We start from the raw sequence: 18,586 nt of genomic DNA on the forward strand, positions 1-18,586 counted from the left end.
CTTAGGCGCGGGGAGAGGGCGCCGGAGTCGGCGCGGGGCTGGCGGCCCGGCGGGGCCGCCGGGGTCGAAGAGTTGGCGGCCTGTTGTGTAAGCCTCAGACCTTGCTTTCCCCGCCTGGCTCGTTGTGAAGCCGGACACATCCACCCTTGGATTCGATTCAGGAGGCTGCTGCTTTTCGTCTGACCCCTCTTGGATTTTCTGGATTTTTGAAAACCCAGTGGCCCAAGAAAAGGAGGAGGAAGGAGGAAGGAGCAGATCTGCGGAGGAATTTGAGAGCTTCCCAAGGCCTGAGGAGCCAGAAGGCGCTAGAAGCCAGAGCTGCCTGCCTGGGTTTCTGGGACGGTGGTTTCCGAATGCTTCTCTTCTGGTTTAGAACATTGTTCTAGTGGAGAGTGTCGAATTTGTGCCCCTCAGGGCTGATTTCTCCCAGTCACTTGACTTTTCTTCTGGGAGTGGGAGGAGGAGAGACTATTCCCCTCAGGGGCTGTGGAAGGGAGGGAGGAAGACCATGGACAGGAGCCCTCCCCACTCACAGGCTCGTGCAGGGAGACCTGCTGGGGCGGTTTCTGGGCGGTGGACATTGCTTTGAAGAGAGAAAGGCTGGACAGCATCTGTGGGTGCTTAGACCCCGCCACAGGGGCTGAGAGAGTGAGGGCTGTGGCGGCCTCAAGTTGCTAGTACATTCTTGGATACCCTAGCAAGTGTCCCTGGTTCTGGGCAAGACTCTCTTCTTTCTCTACCACTGGCCCAGCCATGGCACTGAAAGGCCGAGCCCTCTATGATTTCCGCAGCGAGAACAAGGAGGAAATCAGCATCCAGCAGGATGAGGACCTGGTCATCTTCAGCGAGACCTCGCTGGATGGCTGGCTGCAGGGCCAGAACAGCCGCGGTGAGACAGGGCTCTTCCCTGCTTCTTATGTGGAGATCCTCCGTTCTGGCACCAGCTCCAACCATACCGACTACTCCAGCAGCCTTGCAGGTTCTCTGGGCACCCAGGTGAGCTTGTATGACAGCTCCAGTGTGGCCAACCCTTCCAGGAGTGGTGGGGGCAGTGGCTTCCTCTCAAACCAGGGCAGCTTCGAGGAGGACGATGATGATGACTGGGATGACTGGGATGATGGATGCACAGTGGTGGAGGAGCCACGGGCTGGCGGGCTGGGCACCAACGGGCACCCCCCACTCAACCTCTCCTACCCTGGTGCCTACCCCAGCCAACACATGGCCTTCCGGCCCAAGCCTCCCCTGGAGCGGCAGGACAGCCTGGCATCTGCCAAGCGAGGTAGCGTGGTGGGGCGCAACCTCAACCGCTTCTCCTGCTTTGTGCGCTCTGGTGTGGAGGCCTTCATCCTGGGTGATGTGCCCATGATGGCCAAGATTGCTGAGACGTACTCCATTGAAATGGGCCCTCGAGGTCCCCAGTGGAAGGCCAACCCCCACCCATTTGCTTGCTCAGTGGAGGACCCCACCAAACAGACCAAATTCAAGGGCATCAAAAGCTACATCTCCTACAAGCTCACACCCACCCACGCTGGCTCACCTGTCTACCGGCGCTACAAACACTTCGACTGGCTCTATAACCGCCTGCTGCACAAGTTCACTGTCATCTCGGTGCCCCACCTGCCAGAGAAGCAGGCCACAGGTCGTTTCGAGGAGGACTTCATTGAGAAGCGGAAGCGGCGGCTCATCCTCTGGATGGACCACATGACCAGTCACCCTGTGCTGTCCCAGTACGAGGGCTTCCAGCATTTCCTCAGCTGCCTGGATGCCAAGCAGTGGAAGATGGGCAAACGCCGGGCGGAGAAGGACGAGATGGTGGGCGCCAGCTTCCTGCTCACCTTCCAGATCCCCACAGAGCATCAGGACCTGCAGGATGTGGAGGACCGTGTGGACACCTTCAAAGCCTTCAGCAAGAAGATGGATGACAGTGTCCTGCAGCTCAGCACTGTGGCATCAGAGCTGGTGCGCAAGCATGTGGGGGGCTTCCGCAAGGAATTCCAGAAGCTGGGCAATGCTTTCCAGGCCATCAGTCATGCCTTCCAGATGGACCCTCCCTTTAGCTCCGAGGCCCTCAACAGCGCCATATCTCACACGGGCCGTACCTATGAAGCCGTCGGTGAGATGTTCGCTGAGCAGCCCAAGAACGACCTCTTCCAGATGCTCGACACGCTGTCTCTCTACCAGGGCCTGCTCTCCAACTTCCCCGACATCATCCACCTGCAGAAAGGTAAGAGCCAGAGCGTGCTGGAGACGCTTGCAGGGTCTGCACTCTGCTAGGCACTGGGGGTATGAGGATGGCCTAGACAGTGCAGAGCGGCTCAGCTGGTCTTCTCGTCTCTCTTATTCGTTCATTCAACAAGTGTGTTGAGCACCATGTGGCAGGTGCTACTCTAGGTGCAGGGATATTATGGACAGGTCTGGTCCCTGTCCTCATGGAACTCACTGGTTTACCTTCTTGTTATCCATCCATCCATCCATTCATTCGTTTTCTCTGTTTCTGTCTCATTTACTCATTATACATTGAGCCCTTCAAAGTATCAGTTCTGGGCACACGGAGATGACTAGGGCCCTGGCCTTGCCCTTGAGGAGCCCACAGGCACATGGGGGACACAGGCACAGGCCCAGATAACAAGGGCACAGAGTGTAGCCAGCTTCCCACTCCTCACAAGCCTGCCTCCCTGCCTTGCAGTGTCAGAGTCTGTTCTCAGCGCTGCATATCCTGTGACCTCCCTATCTGTTTATGGGAGGGTGGCTGTCCCTGTTTTGCAGATTAAAAAGCTGTGTCCACAGAAGGGTGGTTGCACAGGGAGTATGTGGCCCAGCTGGGACTGTCCCTTCCTCCTGCACCTCCCCAAGGACACATCCACGTTGGCCACCTCCCAAGTCCAGCCGTGTGTTCAGTTCTCACGGCCCCCTCCCTAGGAGAGGGACAGGATGGGTCCCCATTACTATGGGGCTGTCAAGGAACTGCCAGGGAAGTGATTCATAGCCGGGTCACCTAGGGGCACTCGGCCTGGGCTCGGGAAGGAACCAGGGGTCTGGGGCACTACCCACATGGTCCATCCGATTCCCCCTTCCCGAGCCTGGCTTCTCTTCTTGCCCGAGCAGTGAGTCAGGGGCTGACCCTGAGTAAGGGGCTGAGCCGGCAGGTGGCTGAGTCCTGGGAGTACAGGCAGGGCAGGAGAGAGGCGTGGTCCTCCCCAGGGCTGCTTGGTAACTCAGGAAGAACGTCTGCAGGGCGTGGGGCTGGCTCCCAGGCCCCTAGGCCCTGAGGTCAGGCCTGGCTTGGTGGGGAGTTTTCCTCTGGGTGGGGCCAGGAGGCAGGGCTCTGGACTGAGCTGGAGGGACGGCAAACGCCACACTACCTTGGTCCCCAGGAGAATCTGGAGTAAACCAGCCTTGTTCTCCTTTACCAGGTTAACTTCTAGAACGTCTCCAGTTCCCAGCCTCCTTTCTCCCCTCACTTTCTCTTCCTCCTTCTCTTCTCTGCCCTCTTTTCTCACCTCCACCTTCCTCTCTTCTTTCAGCTTCAGGGGACAGGAGGCCTGAGTTCTAGTCTCAGCTCTGCTCCCAATTTGCTGTGTGTCCTGGGGAAGTGCCTTCCCCTCTCTGGGCCTTAGTTTCCTGGTCTATAAAACAAGGGAGGGCGGACACAGTGAGCTCTTAGGCCTTCAAGGGGGTGGAGTCGGAGAGAGATTCCTGGGAGTATCTGGTCGAGGGCAGAGTGATGCCTGAGATCCCACTCTGAGCTCTGAGGCAGGGATAGGGCAGAGGTGGTGGCTGGGGCCGGCTGGGGCCGGCTGGGTCCCACTAGGGCAGGTGTCTCTCGGTGCGGAAGTGGAGCCTCTGCGGCGGCGCTAGGGCCTGGCCTGGGAAAGCTGGTTCAACCAGCTCCTCCGATGGCGTGTTCCTGTGTGGGCAGGAGGAGAGAGGACGCAGGGGCACAATGATTAAACAGCTGCCCCTGTGCAGTGTCTGGGGACCCTCACCCAGGGGAGAGCTGGGGGCAGAAAGGCAACCCCATACTCAGGGCTCCCAGGCTCCCAGTGAAGCGGGAGGGAGGAAAGCCAGACTGGCCTTTCTGACCCTGGGGCAGGGAGACAGAGCAGAGAGAGGCCACTTCTGAGTTTCCACTGGAGGTGTTTCTCGGGTGAGGGGCCAACAGTCCTCTGAGGTGATACATTTAACCTCAGACCCCGCTTCCCTTATCCAGAGGACCCCTCCCCATTAGGCCAAGTTCTTTGGGGCTTACTTTTCCTCTTTCTGGGCTTGGCACTGCCACTCCTAGGCCTGTGGTGGGGAAAGTCAGGGAGGCGGGCTTGGAGTCTGGTTGAGACAGAATTGGGCAGGCTGTGGGGGAACCACAGCCTGATGGGGGGAGGCGGGGTCCCACACTGGCTCTGTGGATGGAGCCCTTTCACAGAGGAAGGAGCAGGAAAGTTGGGCCCTGGGTCCCCAAGATTCTGTCTAGCCTGTTTGTGCATCTGAAAAATGGCGAGCATGCGGGAGAGGCCCTGGAAGGTAGGAAATGGGAGGCCTAGGAGGGGTCAAGAGACCAGGATTTGGACAAACATCACCTTTGAGGTGACCCTGAGAGCATTTTCTCCCCTGAGAAAACTTAGTAAAATGGAACATGCGGTCTGGTGGTGCTGAGATGAAGCCCCTCACCCTGTCTGCCTGCTGGCGCAGCCCCTGAGCTCAGTTTAGGGGTGTCCTGGGAGAAGGGCAACCATACAATTTACCGTGCAAACCAGGGCAATCTTCGGTTTGAGAGAGGACCCTTAATAATAGTTACCCCTGGGACGACAAGGAAACAGTGGCTGTCCAGGGTCCCTGCCTGAGAACCAGCTGGCGCAGGGCTCTGTCCTAAGACTCATCACCAGCCAGGGAGGTTGGTGTGGCCCTCTCCATTTTCAGACGAGGCGCAGTGAGGCGGGATGATAATCAGAGCAGCAGCTGGAGCTCACGTGTCTCTGCCTCCACAGCCAGGCTGCTCCCCCTCCGTCCCCGTGCCAGACAGATGGGGGCGCTCCCTAAGGGGTGGGTGCCTGGAAGGGGGAAGGGGAGGGAGGGGCTTGGGTGCTCTAGCATTGGCTCAGTGGGGATCCTCGGTCTGGGGTCAGAGCACGTGCAGAGGGACCAGGGAGCTCACCAGTTGGCCAAGGCAAAGCAGCCCTTACAGGACCAGGTTCTTACCTGAGAGACGGGTGGGTCCAGCCTCTGTTTTGGGCTGTCACCTAGCTGTCCCTCTACCTCCCCACCAGGTTTCCCGAGTCGTATTGCCACCAGCCACCACCGGCTGGGTCTTGGCTGTGACTGAAAAGCAGTTGGCACATAACTGCACGTAGCATCTGGAGCTCTTACTCTGTCAGGTGCCACCCTAAGTACTTCAAACGTATTAGTTCAATTAAGCCTCAGCTATACTAGAGGGTGGGTACTACTGTTATCCCACTTTACTGAAGTGGAAACTCTAAAGCACTCTACCGCTGTGAGCAGTTGTCAGCAGCATCACATCTAGTCCAACCTGTCACACTTGACAGTGGGGAGACCTGTAGCCCTTGTTAGAGGGGACCCCGTTGGGACTAGGACTCAGACCGCCTGCCCTCAACCAAGGGTGGACAGTAACTGCCTCCAAGAGGTAGGGTCGTGATGGATTCAGGTGGGCGATTAGGCAGTATGCCTGGGATCCTGGGGCTCTGAAGCTCCAACCCTCTTTTCCTTGTGCCTGGGACCCAGCCTAAGGTACAGCTGCCAGGGCAGGAGGCGCCTTGGCTCTCAGATGAGTCCTAAGTGGGATGTAGGGGGCCGCAGGAAAGGCCCAAGCCCTGACTCCCAGCCTGTCTCTGGAGCGCATTAGTGTTAGCTGGTCCCAGCCCTTCATCTGAGTCACAGGGTGGAGGGGTGACAGCACGGTGGGCCCTGGGTGGGCCCTCTCCTCCCCTCCCCTCCACTCCCCTCCCTCTGCCCCCCCAGAGCCTTTGCCCCCCCACCCCTGGCTCCCTGCCTGTCTGTGGATACCTAGCAACTGCAACAGATTCATTCCTATTATCTGGGCCTTAGTCTCCTCATCAACAGAGGGCTTTTCTTTCCTCCAAGGCTACAGGCAAGAGAAGCCCTCTTGACAGCAGGTCCACCCGCCCTGCACCCAGACTTTCTCAGGAAGATGGAATCCAGACTAGTAGGTTCCATTTGCTGAAGCCTAACTGGTTTCTTTGTCCTACTGTTTTCTACCTTTCTTCTTATGGTTCTTCCTGCCCCTTGGGACCATCTCAAATTCCTGAGTCTATTGTCTGGGCGCCCCACGCCGATGCCTGGAGGACCTGGCCTGGGCTCCCTGCAGTAGAAGTGGTGTCCACCCCCGGCTGTGGTGTGGTACCTCTGGACCAGGCAGCCCCCACTCATGGGGCAGGAAGGAGGCTGGGAGCCCTTTGGCGAGTCCCCTCCCATCTAGTGGCGTGGAGGGTGGGGTGGGGGTAGCTGGCCACCAGTGCCGCTCCAGCTCTGAAGTGTCTAATGGAGTCCTTATCCTGGGCCACAGGGTGATCCCTCTCCTGCCCAGGCCTGGATGATAGGGATGGAGCAGGGGGAAGGAGGTGGTTCAAGGAAGGTAGTGGAAGGACTGAGTGGCTGGCAGCTGGGAACCGCAGAGTTCTCTTGGGTGTTGTGTGAGCAGCCCTGAGATGCTCCAAATTTGAGTCTGTCTGCCCAAAATGTCACTATTAACCAGTTACCCACGAAATAGCCATCTAATATGGGTGCTGCTCCTTCTAAAGCATCCAGAATTATTTCCAACATATAGTAAATGCTCAATAAATTCATTTTGAATGCACTGAACAACCTGAGAGTAAAAGGAATAAATTTCAAAGCCCCCCAACCCCCAGAGTTCTCCTTAAGGGAGAAGTGAGAAGCCCGGTGAATGAGCATGTTATTCATGTGCAGCGGGTGCTTTTGAGGCCCTCAGGGAGTGTACTGTCCACCGAGCCAGCCCTTCCCATCTCCTTACTCTTCTTCCCACAGTGGAGTCCCCACAGTGCTGCAGGGAGTGCGTGCCAGGCAGAGGCAGACTGCTGCTCCCTTTCAGCAACTGCCCCCACCTGTCAAGTGCCTGTTAATTCAGAACGGAAATTCTTTCACCAATTGCTTGTTGATTCATTCAGATTCTTCCAAATTGGGTCCCTTCCCTGGATGCATCCCCAGCCCCCCATCTGTCACCTGGTTATTAACAATGGTCTCCTCCAGTCCCCTGGGGCCTGGATGAGGAGGGAGCAGGGCCTATATGTGAAGAGACACACAGGAGGATGCTCTGGGGAGAAGTGGCACCTGATCGGAGCTTTGAATTATGCATAGGGATCCAGAAGGCAGAGATAGGAAGGTAGGAAAGGGCAGGGTGAATTTGGTGAACATGGGATCAGGATAGAATGGGTGCAGGGATCAACTCCCAGAAGGCCTCACAGGCCAGGAGAACGGGGACCCTTGATCTGCAGGCAGAGGGAAGCCAGGGGAGGCTTGGAGCTATGGGTGCCCAGCTTGGCTGCTCTTCAGGTGCTATGGAGAAGCTCTCAGAGGTTGGGGACTGAGGTGGGGAGACCCAGGGGGGCCTGTTGTAGCAGTCCAGCATGGTTGAATCAGCTCAGCAGGCATGTATCAGGAACTGCTTGTGGGTGTCAGAGATACTGAGCTCACAGCCCAGAGGGAGGCAGGCAGAGAAACCTCAGGGTGATAAGAGCTATGGTGGAGGAAAGCCCGGGACACCTGGGAGTACAGAGAGGCACCGTACTTATGCAGTGGGGATGCAGGGAAAGCTTCCTGGAGGAGGTGATATCTGAACTGAATGGGGAGCCAGGGTAAGAGATGATGAGGCCTGTGGTGGGTGGGTCAAGAAATCAATACAGCTGGTCCTAGAAATCAATACAGCTAGCAGGGCTGTGACTGGGTGGATGCGGGCTGCTGGCAGTGCCACAGGTTTGGAGGGAAGATGGTGCATCTGGTTTAGGATGTGCTGAAGGTGAGGGTTTGGGAGACATCCTGGTGGAGACACCCAGGTGGCTGGACCATGGGTCTGGAGCCAGGAGCGAGGGCTGAGTTGAGCTGATGAGAGTATTGTCTGCCCTTGAGTGGTCTCATGGAGGGGTTAGGGAGCAAACTGGGGAGATTGGAGCTCTAACCTCCCTTGTCTTCCGCTCTGCCCACGCCAGGTGCCTTCGCCAAGGTGAAGGAGAGCCAACGCATGAGCGACGAGGGCCGCATGGCGCAGGAAGAGGCAGATGGCATTCGCAGGCGCTGCCGCGTGGTGGGCTTCGCCCTGCAGGCTGAGATGAACCACTTCCACCAGCGCCGTGAGCTCGACTTCAAGCACATGATGCAGAACTACCTGCGCCAGCAGATCCTCTTCTACCAGCGGGTAGGCCAGCAGCTGGAGAAGACACTGCGCATGTACGACAACCTCTGACCACGTGTGCCTGGCCCTCTCCCTGCCCCCGGGCCTGTCGCTGCAGTGCTCCCTGCCCTCCAGACCTCCCCACACCAGCAGTGGCTGGAGGGTCAGGGGAGGGCCTTGGAGGAGTCGTGGGTGCCCCTGGGGAAGTCCCCCACCCCTTAGAGGTGGGGGCACAGCAAGGATCAGCATGGGTCCAGGAGCCCTCCGGGCCAGGGCCTGGGCTGCGGGTCAGTCACTCGAGGCCCGGCCCAGGTCTTGGCCCCACCCAAAGCCTGCAGTTCTCGCTCACCTGGCCGCCACTCCCTCGTTCATTTAGCAGACATCAGGCCCACTGTGGCCCTGGGTCAGACGCTGGGCACCCAGGGCTGCGACATGCCTGCTCTTGGGGAGTCCCCAGTCGAGGTGGGAGTCAGACACAGAAACAGGCAGGAGTGATACAGAATGACCGATGGTGAATAAGGGGTTCCTGGAAGCTCGCAGAAGGGACTACTGATTCTGCCGGTCAGGGATGACTCCACGGAGTAGGTAACGTTCCAGTAGTGTCTTAAAGAATGACAAGGACCTGCCTGACAGTAAGTGGGGACAGTAGATGGGGAGGGCATTCGGAGGAGAGGAATGGCTTGGGCAAAGCTGAGGAGGCATCAGAACCCCCTCTCTCCTCTCCCTTACCTTTCCCAAGCAAGTGTGGTGCCCCCTGGGTGGGGGTGTGACAGAGGGGAGGGATCTGCCTTGCTCCCATGTCCCTGCTCCTGCACACCCCCCCATCCCACTCCCTGCAGGAGGGGCTGCAGGCCACCTCCCTCCTGACTCCTCCCCACCAGCTGAGCCCCCTCACCCCTTGGTTAGGGGGCCATGCAGCACCTTTTCCCTGAACTCAAGATGCTGAGATAAGCCTCAGACTCCAGGACCTTGGTGGCACCTTCCTGGACGGGACACCCAAAAGTTACTAGATATTTGAGTTCACCACAATAGCCCCCACACTCCAAACAGGCTTGGGCCTTAGGCTCCCAGGATCCTCAGGCCCTGGAAATCCTGGAGACCCCAGGGGAAAGCAACAGGAGCTGGCATACCCACCGCCCCATGGACCCTGGGCCTGCCTGCCCACGGCCAGCCTCACTGTGATGCCAGCCCAGGTCCTGGTGGGACTGTGCTGTCTCCTACCCATGTTTACATCCTCTAGGGGCTGCTCCCACCCCACAGGCCAGGGCAAGGTCCAGCAGCGGGTTGGGAGGAACTGACAGGTGCCACTGCTGGTCCCCGCAGGAGGTCATGGCTGTTCCTGGCTGCTGCTGCTTGAATCTTCTTTCTTTCTTGTTTTCTTGATAAACCTTTTACAAGTAAGATAACAAAAGCATGACTCCTTATTTGGATTCCAGGGGGTTGAGGGTTGGGGAAGGATAGAACCCTAATTGTCCCTGGGAGCTACTGGACCAGATTCTGAGGTCATGATGGGCATATTTACCCCAGAACCTCAAAACTGAGGGGAAGATGGTTGCTGGTGGGAGGGGCTTGAGGTATCCACAGACCCCCGCTGGATTCATACTTTCCTGGACTTCACTCTTCTCATCTCTCAAGTGGGTGGAGTCTTGCCAGGAGTTTGGCTGTGCCGCTCTGTGATCCAGGACTGAGGCGCGCATGAGGAAGGGTCAGTAATGGACAGGAGGTTCCTCTTCCCAAGAGAGAATGTCCCAGACTTGCCCCCAGGAGAGCCCCAGTCCATGGGAGGGGGCTCAGAAACTATGTCCTTCCCCAAGCAGTCCAGGGTACCCAGCCCTGTAGTGGCTGCCCGGTTGGAAACTGAGGACCCCCAAGGCATGCCCAGTCAGGATGAACAAGACTGTTTGCACACGGGAAAGACTGTTTGCACACAGGAGTGCTGTGGGACCACAGTTCTCTTCTGGGGCAATGAGGACTGGGTGGGGGGGCAGGGCTGCCGGGGACTGGGCATCTGGGGAGGCTTTGGCTGGGCAGGGGGGCAGGGTGGTGGGGGGAGGGGCAGCAAGACTCCCTGTTCAGGGCAGAGCATCCTCAGAGGAACTTCTGGAATGGGCCCCTGGCCCTGGGTCAAAATTAGGTCAGATTTGGGACTTCCTGTGGAATTTTCCCCTCTCTCCTCCCTGCCCTCCTTCCTTCATTTTCCAACCCGTCGAGGACCTTCCCGCCCTGAACCTCTTCCCAGCTTCAACCTGCAGGCGGCCTTCCGCGGCGGGAGGGCGCCTGCCCAGTCTGCGCATGGGTGGTGGGAGCGCTCTTGACTGGAAAGGCCCAGGTCAGGCTTCCGGCCCCGGGAATAGCACTGCCCTCTTGTGTCTCTTCCCTGAGAAGGGGGCCACCTCTCATGCCTTCCGTCCTCGGGGAGAGGGAGTTGGTCCTGACACATTTCTCAGGAGAGGCTTGGACCTAGGAAAAGCCTCAAAACGTGAAGTCTGGGATGGGCCCGGCCTCCTCCGGGCATCCTGAGGTCTCCAGGCTGGGACAGATGTGTGTGTGGTGGGAAGTGAGGATGTCGCAGTCTTTCTCTCTGGTTTCTTTCTATCTCTGTGTGGATTGGGGTGCTGGGGGATTTGGGATTGGTCTGGGCTGGCCAGAGCCTCATTCAGCAGTGGCCGGGGACCAGTGTGTGGTGTGGTTATCCTGCTGGTAGCAGGGCATGCTGGCTGGCTGCAGTCACACGCCAGGCAGATGTTCCAGACTGAGCTGGGCCCAGCTTCCTCCAGTTCCTTCCTTGAGGCGGGTGGGAAATGGGGCCTCTCCTTCTGCCCTGGGCAGCTACCAGGACCTGGGGAGGGTGGGGGACCCCTGATCCCCAGTCATGGCCCAGCCCAGGAAAGGAGTCTGCTTTGTGGCCACATGAGGGTTGGGGTTGGAGGTGGCCCTCAGACCCAGCATCCTGTTGCTTCCTGGGCACAGGAGGGCCATGAACCACTGTGCCACGGCTGTGCCACAGCTCTAGCAGAGCCAGGCCTGGAGGAGACAGGGGGCCCCGGGCCCAGCTCAGCACCGCCCCCTGCAATCCCATGGCGCAGCCACACAGTCACAGACACAGTTGCCCGACCCAAAGCAGACACAGCGCACAACCTGCCCGCAGGCACACAGGCCACACTTGGCTCCACACACATGTATGCATGCTCATATGGTCACATAGTTGCACTCCCAGCCACAGTGCCACACACTGTCCCACATTTCCAGCCACATCCACATTAGTCCATGCCCACATACATGTCATCTGTTCAGTGTCTCAGCTATACCATAGTCCTGTGCAGTCATACCTTCACACAGTGACACACCCCCGCTCAGACACACATGGCCATAAAGCCACACAGGCACACATAGGTGATCTTGGACTGCACCTGGACCACCTCCTGGGGGAGCCAGCTGGGATCATCCATCATCTGACATCACCAAGTCCAATTCCTCATTGCACAGGCAGGGGACTTGAGGACTAGTGAGGGGTGGCAGTTGGCTGCATCATCCAGTGGAGCCAGGGGCTGCTCCAGGGCCAGAGCCCAGCTCCCGGTAGGCTCTGTGGCCTGGCCTTGCCCACCCCTGGGCCAGTCCCCAGGGCCAGGCTGCCTCCAAAGGCCCCTGGCTGAACTCGCCCAACAAAGCTCCAGGCATCTCCCATCTCCGGAGCCAAAGCGGAGGCTGCAGTGTCCACGAGAGCAGGAGCCAGGATGTGGTGGGCAGGGCCCAGGCCTGGGCGGGAGGAACATTCCTGCACCATCTCCTCCCCAACCCTGCGAGGACCGGCCCGCCCTGCCTGCCTGCCCGCTGACTCAGGCCTCCAGAAGCCAAGCCGGCTTGGCTCCCCCAACCACCCCCATCCACCCCAACCTGCTTCCCCACCACTTCGGCTCTGGTACCTCCCCCTGCTGGCTAGGGCAGGAGGAGATGGTAAGCCCTGGCAAAAAGACCATGGGGAAACAAAAATTCACCTCCCCCAGACATAGCTCTGAAGGGCTGATTGTGAAACCCTGCTCCAGGGTTCAACAAAGCTTTTTCCCTTTGGTTTTGTTTTGTTAGTCAAACCCCAATGCAGTCCAGTCTGTTTAAAAAGCAGTGTCTCACACAGCTGTGGCCTCCTCGGTCCACACGGCAGCTCTAGTGGGCATCGCTGTTTCCACTTCACAGACGCAGAGACCGAGACTTGGCCAGAGGGAGCACATGGTGGGGCCAGCTCTCTGGCTTCATTCCCCAAAGTCACCTGGATTAGCTCATGTAGGTCTGGAGGAAGAGGGGGTGGCAGATCTTCACTCCAGAGGTGTGAGAGAAAGGCTGGCACACCAACTGCTGAAATGTGGGGGGGCTCTGAGCATAGGGTGGGTGCCCCTGGGCCCCCCAGGGGTGAAGAGGCTGAAGGCAGCATTGCACAGTGGCGTCAGTAGTGACTCAGGATCGCTGTTTACAGGTGAATGTGTGCGAGGAATATCGTTTTTCTGCAGCTGACCTGATTTTCTCTTTTGCTTTCTCATTAACCCACATGGTAGGAAAGTAATTTGAAGTCAATTTGGAGACCCCCTTCTTGGCCCAAGGAGGCATACGTTTTAGGGGATGGCCCATTTGAAGACCCTAGGTAGGCCCCTGGCACTTTGAATTTTTAGAAGCTGAGTCCTTGGCCCTGTCACTCATGTGACCCAGTGCCCGTGTTGCACATTGAAGGCCACTCATGTATGCCTGCTTGAGCTGGGTTTGCTTAATTACTTGACAGTGTCTTTAGATATTTAATTAAACTATTCATTTTGATTTTGTCTTTTCTTTCATTTGCTTTTTCTGTTGGTGTTCTGCTACTTTTCCCCCCTTGGCTGCAAACGCTGTCATGGGTTCCCACAGAGCTCCTGCACCCTGGCGCTGGGCCTGGGGCGCCCACCGTGGTCCTAGGTTAGCCTCGGACCCTTTGGTCATCTTCGCCCACCTCCTGCCTTCCCACCGCCTGCTCCTCTGATTCCCCACCCTGAAGCCTCTGTGGGTCTGGCCCTTTCTCAGTTTAGGGCACTCAAGGTTCCAGAAATTGCCCCTGAAACTTTTGGGTCTCAGGGAACCTCAGGAGGCTGGGACAAGTCCTTTCTGTGGCCTGTGGCCCCTCTGGGGCTCATAGTCATTATTCCACAGCTCCCACCATGGGGTCCAGCGCGAGGTGCTCCAGGAGGCTGCTTAGAGCCCGGTATATCCCTTTGTCTTCTGAGGTCTGGTTCTACCTGGGAAGGGGCCCAAGTCCTGGCTGCTCCTGGACCTCCCAACTTCTGGGGCTTCTACTCCCCCAGGGCAAGCGGCACGGTGGTGGACACTGGGTGGCCAGTATTTCACAGCCACCCTATCTGCAAAAGATTATCAACATCAGACCAGGAAATGGGCCCAGTGAGGGAGGTGCGGAGTAACTGCCCACTGTGAGATGGTACACAGACCTGGGCCACCTGTGCTGGGAGGCACATAGCTGGTACCTGAGGTGGGAGTTGGAGGCTGGCTGGAGTCTGGAGGCACCTGGAGCCTCTTCTGGGCTGACATGATTCCCCTTGCTGCCATTTTGGAAGGAGTGCTCTGGTCAGGGTAGAATGAGGCTTTCCTAGACAGCCCAGCTGCCCCTCGGACAGCAAACCCCTCTTGGCTCCTTTCCCCCCACCACCCTGAGGCAGGAGCTGAGTGGTTGAGCCTGAGTACCAATCCTGCTCTACACATGCTTGTTTTAAGGATGTTTCTTAACTACTCCATGCTTCCATCTCTCCATTTATAACAGCAGTTCCAGACGGCTGTTACAAGGGTTATGTGAGCAAAACACAGGATCTGGACAGTGGCATGGCAAGTGCCCAGGAAGGAGTAGCTGGGATGACCAGCCTCTGAGCAGCCCTAGAGAGAGGCAGGGCCAGGAGTACTATTACCCAACTTCAGGAGTGAGAAAACGGGCAAGCCCTTTAAGGCCACACAGTAGGTAGATGCCCCACGTGGCCACCCTGTCTTCTGGGGAGCAGACTCCTTGGGGCTTCCTGGCTGTCGTGGTATTTATCAGTTCAGGGCAGAGGCGTCTCTGGGCCAGTGATGGTCACATACATCATCACGCACAGGATAGCAAGTCCCACGAGTTAAGAGATGCAGGCCCACAGCTCAGGCCTTCCCCCGGGTAGGTTCATTGGGGGACTTCAGGCAAGGTCACCACTCGGCCTCAGTTTCCCCCAATATCACTCAAGTGATGGTCATCCCAGTTACACAGGGGTGCAGGTTCACGAACGTGGACATGCTCACTGCTCTAGGTGTGCTGTGTCCTCAAAGCCACACAGGCCAGCGAAGGTGGGGATGGGTCTGAGTGCACAACAAGGACTACCGCATGGCTGCCACGTGCTGCTCTGCGCTGGGCATCGGGCTAAGTACCTCCCCTGAGCTGCCTCATTGCCCACGATGGTCTGGAAGGTGAGAACTACTGCCAATATTTTCCAGCAGACAGAGGCTCAGAGGTACCTGAGTCACCTGTGGGAGGTCATGCAGCTGCTTGGTGATGGACAAGGCTGAGTTCTGCCTGCACACAGGGCTGTGCCCTCCCCGCTGCATCAGGCCGCCCCTCCAAGACGGCAGGTCGGGCAGGGTGGGGGCAACTGTCCTGTTGCAGAGCAATTGCAGGAGTGCTGGGAATTGAGGGGAATGGGAAGTAGGGGCAGGTGGCAGGGGCTGGGGAGAGGTGGCCGTGTGTCATCAAGACAGTAGGTGGAAGGGCAGAGGGCTTGGCCCACAGAGAGCACCAAGCAAATATTGAATGAGTGACAATTTTCTGCAGGGCCTCAGGCTGGGGTGTGGGAGCAGGATCTGGCTATGGAGGAGGGGACTGGACAGATGAGGCCAAGTCCAGGGAGCTGGGGTCAGGGGCAGGATTCTGGTATCTGAGAAGAAAGTGAGCCAGGGGCCTCCTTGCTCAAGGGGCCAATATGGGGCAGGCGCCGGGAGTGAGAGCTGGCAGGGATGCCAATACTGGGGGTCCGGTGAGGGCCGAGACTGTGCTGGGGAGGGCGGGGGGCTGTGGCCTCAAGGCTTTGATGTGGGGCAAGGTGAGGCAGGCCGAGGTGGGGTGACGGGTCTGTGCCTGCACCTTAGTTTTCTTCACGTTACTCATTATCAACTGCCAATCATATAGATGTGTGTATTTAACTTTTTGCTCAGAACTAATGCCATGGATTCCTGTGTGTCCACACAATTGCCTCAACAATCGTCAGCCCTGGGCCAGTGTTTTACTCCCCGACATCCCTTGCTTCCAGGAAACTCCAGACATCACACAGTCTCCTCTGCAAATACCCCAGCGCAGAAGTTAGAGTTTAAATGTGTCTGTGTGTTAGAGGGGGCTGGTGTCTGTCTTGCTTGGTGCTGTGTTCCCAGTGCCCAGCACGGTGCCAGCTCACAGCCAGGGACTTGGGCTGTGGGTATGGCTGTGTCAGGTGTCTGGGGAGGGGGTGTGTGTGGGTTCTGGTTTGCACAGTTGGGCTGCTGTCCGTGAGTGCATCTGCACATGCCCATGTGCATGGCCGTGTGTGGCAGTCCCTTGACTATGTGTGCGTGTGCACGTGTATGGGGCCTACAGCAGCTGGTGGCTGAATGCATGCTTCTTCCCTGATGTCATCTCCCATACCCCCGGGACCCAGTGACTTGCTCTGGGGAGTTACTTCCCTTTTTCTCAGCAAGGCATAGGGTGTGAAAGTGTGGGAGGCGGGTATGCACAGATCCTGCCTCTGCCTTCTGGAGGGCTGGGTTCAAGGCCAGGGTGGCCAGGAGAGCCCCTCCCTGTTCCTCTCCGGCTAGCAGGAGACTGTGCCATTCCAGCTTCCAGCATTCGAGCCGGCAGGACGGCAGCCTTCCTCCCTCCCTGGCACTGCAGCCCAGCCTGGTTGGGCTGGCATCAGCTGGGTGGGGTGTAGGGTATGTATGTATGAGGGGTGGCGGTCTCCCATCCTGGCCAATTCTGAAGGCTCTTAGGGTGACTTCTGGGTAGTTGGGCAACAGAGACCACTCAAACTAGGGGGCAACTGGGTGCAGAGTTCCGTCCCAGGGCTCAGAGTCCCCTACTCCCCACCCTGGCTCAGCATCTTAAGGGGTTGTCCCTGGCAGGTGGGCAGTGGGAAGAAGAGTCTCCAGCCGAGCATCGGGTTTACTCCGGCTTCCACAGGAGCGTCTCTCAGCCTGATCCCCAGAGTCCTGTCTGCTCCAGGCCCGTCTCCTTCCTCGCTCAGGCTCTGCATCATCTTCCCCCCTCCTCATGCTCTGCCTTTACCTCAGTGCTCCCTTCAGGGCACAGCCCAGGTGCCTTCTCCAGGAAGCCCTGGAGCTCTGCCTCCCTGAGCCCACCCCTCCCATCCTGCCCTCCACCCCTGTGGGCAGGACAGGGTCTGGTGGGCCTCCTTCCACTTGGGTCCTTGGGGCCAAGCCTCCTCCAAGGGAGCCAGATGCGCCCCCCCAACAACCTCAGGGACGGTCCTCTGAATCAATGGGGTGAGGGTGGAGGAAGCGAGGTCAGAGATGGGCTGACAGCTTCTCCTGCCCAGAATTTGACCCCTTGCTGCACACCTCACTCTGGCTGCTGAAGGCCAGTGAAGCAGAGTGCCTCTGAAAGGGCGCAGGACACTTTGGCTCCCCCCAACCCCTGCCTCTTGTTTGTAGAAAAGCTGAAGTCCCCAGGCCTCCCTGAGTGTACAAGAGCAGCTCATGCAGCTGATTAGGACAAGCCTGCAGGCCCTGGGGGATGGCAACCGACTCTGACCACCTATCTCAACGATTAACTGAGATTACGCCTTCATTTCTCTATAAAACTTTCATGGCTGAACAGAATCTTTGGAGATTTTTTTGGGGGGGATGCTGGGTCCCACCGGATTGCAGGCATTCTGACTAAAAGCAACTTTCCTTTTTGTTACCAAGGCTGTTGCCCCCAGGATCATACCCCTGCCCCACCCTCAACTAGAAACCAATTACTCTTATCTCAATCTCAGGAGGCAGCAGCAGAGAAGAAACAAGAACTGGTTAGAAACTGCCCAGTCCAAGATGGTGGAGGACTTGACTTCCAGTGGAACTTGAGCCTCATTATAGGCGCATTGTAATATATTAACATGCTAAATGACACACCTACCAGCGCCATGAGAGTTGACGATTGTCATGACAACAACTGGAAAAGCCCATACAAGGACTGAAAAACAAAGACTTACTGGTGCCATCACACCCGGAACGAGGACATGATGGTGGAAGCCTCTCATAAACGTCCACGCAGCCCGACCTGGGCCGGAGCCATCCCTCCGCTCGTCTTGGCTGATGGCGCCCCACTCAAGCACCTCTTCCTTACTCTTGAGAGCTTTTCTTCCCTTCTCCCTGCTGGAGAACTTTCCTTCCATTTCCCCTTCTGAGCAATACAACGGCTGCTCACTTTGTCCCTCTGCCTCTGCTGTGCGAGCTCTTTCACAGCCGGTGGCAAGAACCCGCATTTTGGTGGGCTTCCTAATTTAGGGGCCCTTCCATCTGCTGACACCTCCATGCCCCTCTTCTCCAGATGGGGAACGCATGCATTTGGACTTCTGAGTATTTGTTCAGCACTACTAGGCACCAGGCGCTGCGATGGCTATAATAAATTATAAAAATAACAATAATAATGCCAACTTTGACCTTTTGTGAGGCACCCACAACATGCCAGACCCGTGTGCTAGGCAATTCAATAACAACCTACCCTTGTACAGCAACGAGTCACAGTGGCCACGTTTATCGAGTGTTTGCTATGTGCCCAGTGCTGCTCTAAGAGCTTTGCCACAGTGATGGCCCTTTGAAAAGAAGCCTTGATCAATTGCTCTGTTTTGATAGGTCCTAACTCTGGCAGAAGAGTGAGAGCTGGCCTGGGCCTCTGACTAGCCACATCCCATGGATGCTGTACAGACAGGAAATGGGCCAGAAATGAAGAAATCGGCTCTAGGCAGAAAGCAGGCAGGCTGCTCCCCTAGGCCTGGCTCCATACTCTCTGAGGTCAGTTATCCCATGTGAGTTACAACAGGCGGGTGGACTTGTACAAGGTCACTGGGCAGACACAGTCACCACCCCTGCCCTCCCTCCTTCAGTTTATGGGTTCTGTCCACAGATTCTTACGTTCTCAGAGCAGATCATGGGGCAGAGGGGCTGAGGTCCTGGGGCCTGGAACCTTCTTGGAGT

At 57.5% G+C, this 18,586-nt stretch overlaps 1 protein-coding gene and 1 long non-coding RNA gene across 2 annotated transcripts; both read left to right on the forward strand.

Annotated features, from left to right (window-relative positions):
• The first annotated feature begins 30 nt into the window (after positions 1-30).
• SNX33 (sorting nexin 33) lies at positions 31-9,785 on the forward strand. Its single transcript, XM_032469168.1, has 2 exons — positions 31-2,224; positions 8,193-9,785. Exons 1-2 carry the CDS (start codon positions 754-756, stop codon positions 8,444-8,446), a joined length of 1,725 nt encoding a protein of 574 aa, XP_032325059.1. The 5' UTR covers positions 31-753; the 3' UTR covers positions 8,447-9,785.
• A 4,222-nt stretch (positions 9,786-14,007) lies between these two features.
• Positions 14,008-18,036, forward strand: LOC116660259. Its single transcript, XR_004315682.1, has 2 exons — positions 14,008-16,324; positions 17,389-18,036. It is a non-coding gene; the product is annotated as an uncharacterized LOC116660259 (long non-coding RNA).
• Positions 18,037-18,586: the final 550 nt, after the last annotated feature.

Source organism: Camelus ferus, chromosome 27 (genome assembly GCF_009834535.1).
Source record: "Camelus ferus isolate YT-003-E chromosome 27, BCGSAC_Cfer_1.0, whole genome shotgun sequence".
NCBI classification, from domain to species: domain Eukaryota; kingdom Metazoa; phylum Chordata; class Mammalia; order Artiodactyla; family Camelidae; genus Camelus; species Camelus ferus.

What these genes read in the sequence shown, in the direction of transcription:
- SNX33 (XM_032469168.1), top strand. Translation starts at nt 754, where the DNA reads ATGGCACTGAAAGGCCGAGCCCTCTATGATTTCCGCAGCGAGAACAAG. An exon ending in CATCATCCACCTGCAGAAAG is followed by an intron (nt 2,225 to 8,192) that starts GTAAGAGCCAGA and finishes TGCCCACGCCAG; the next exon opens with GTGCCTTCGCCAAGGTGAAG.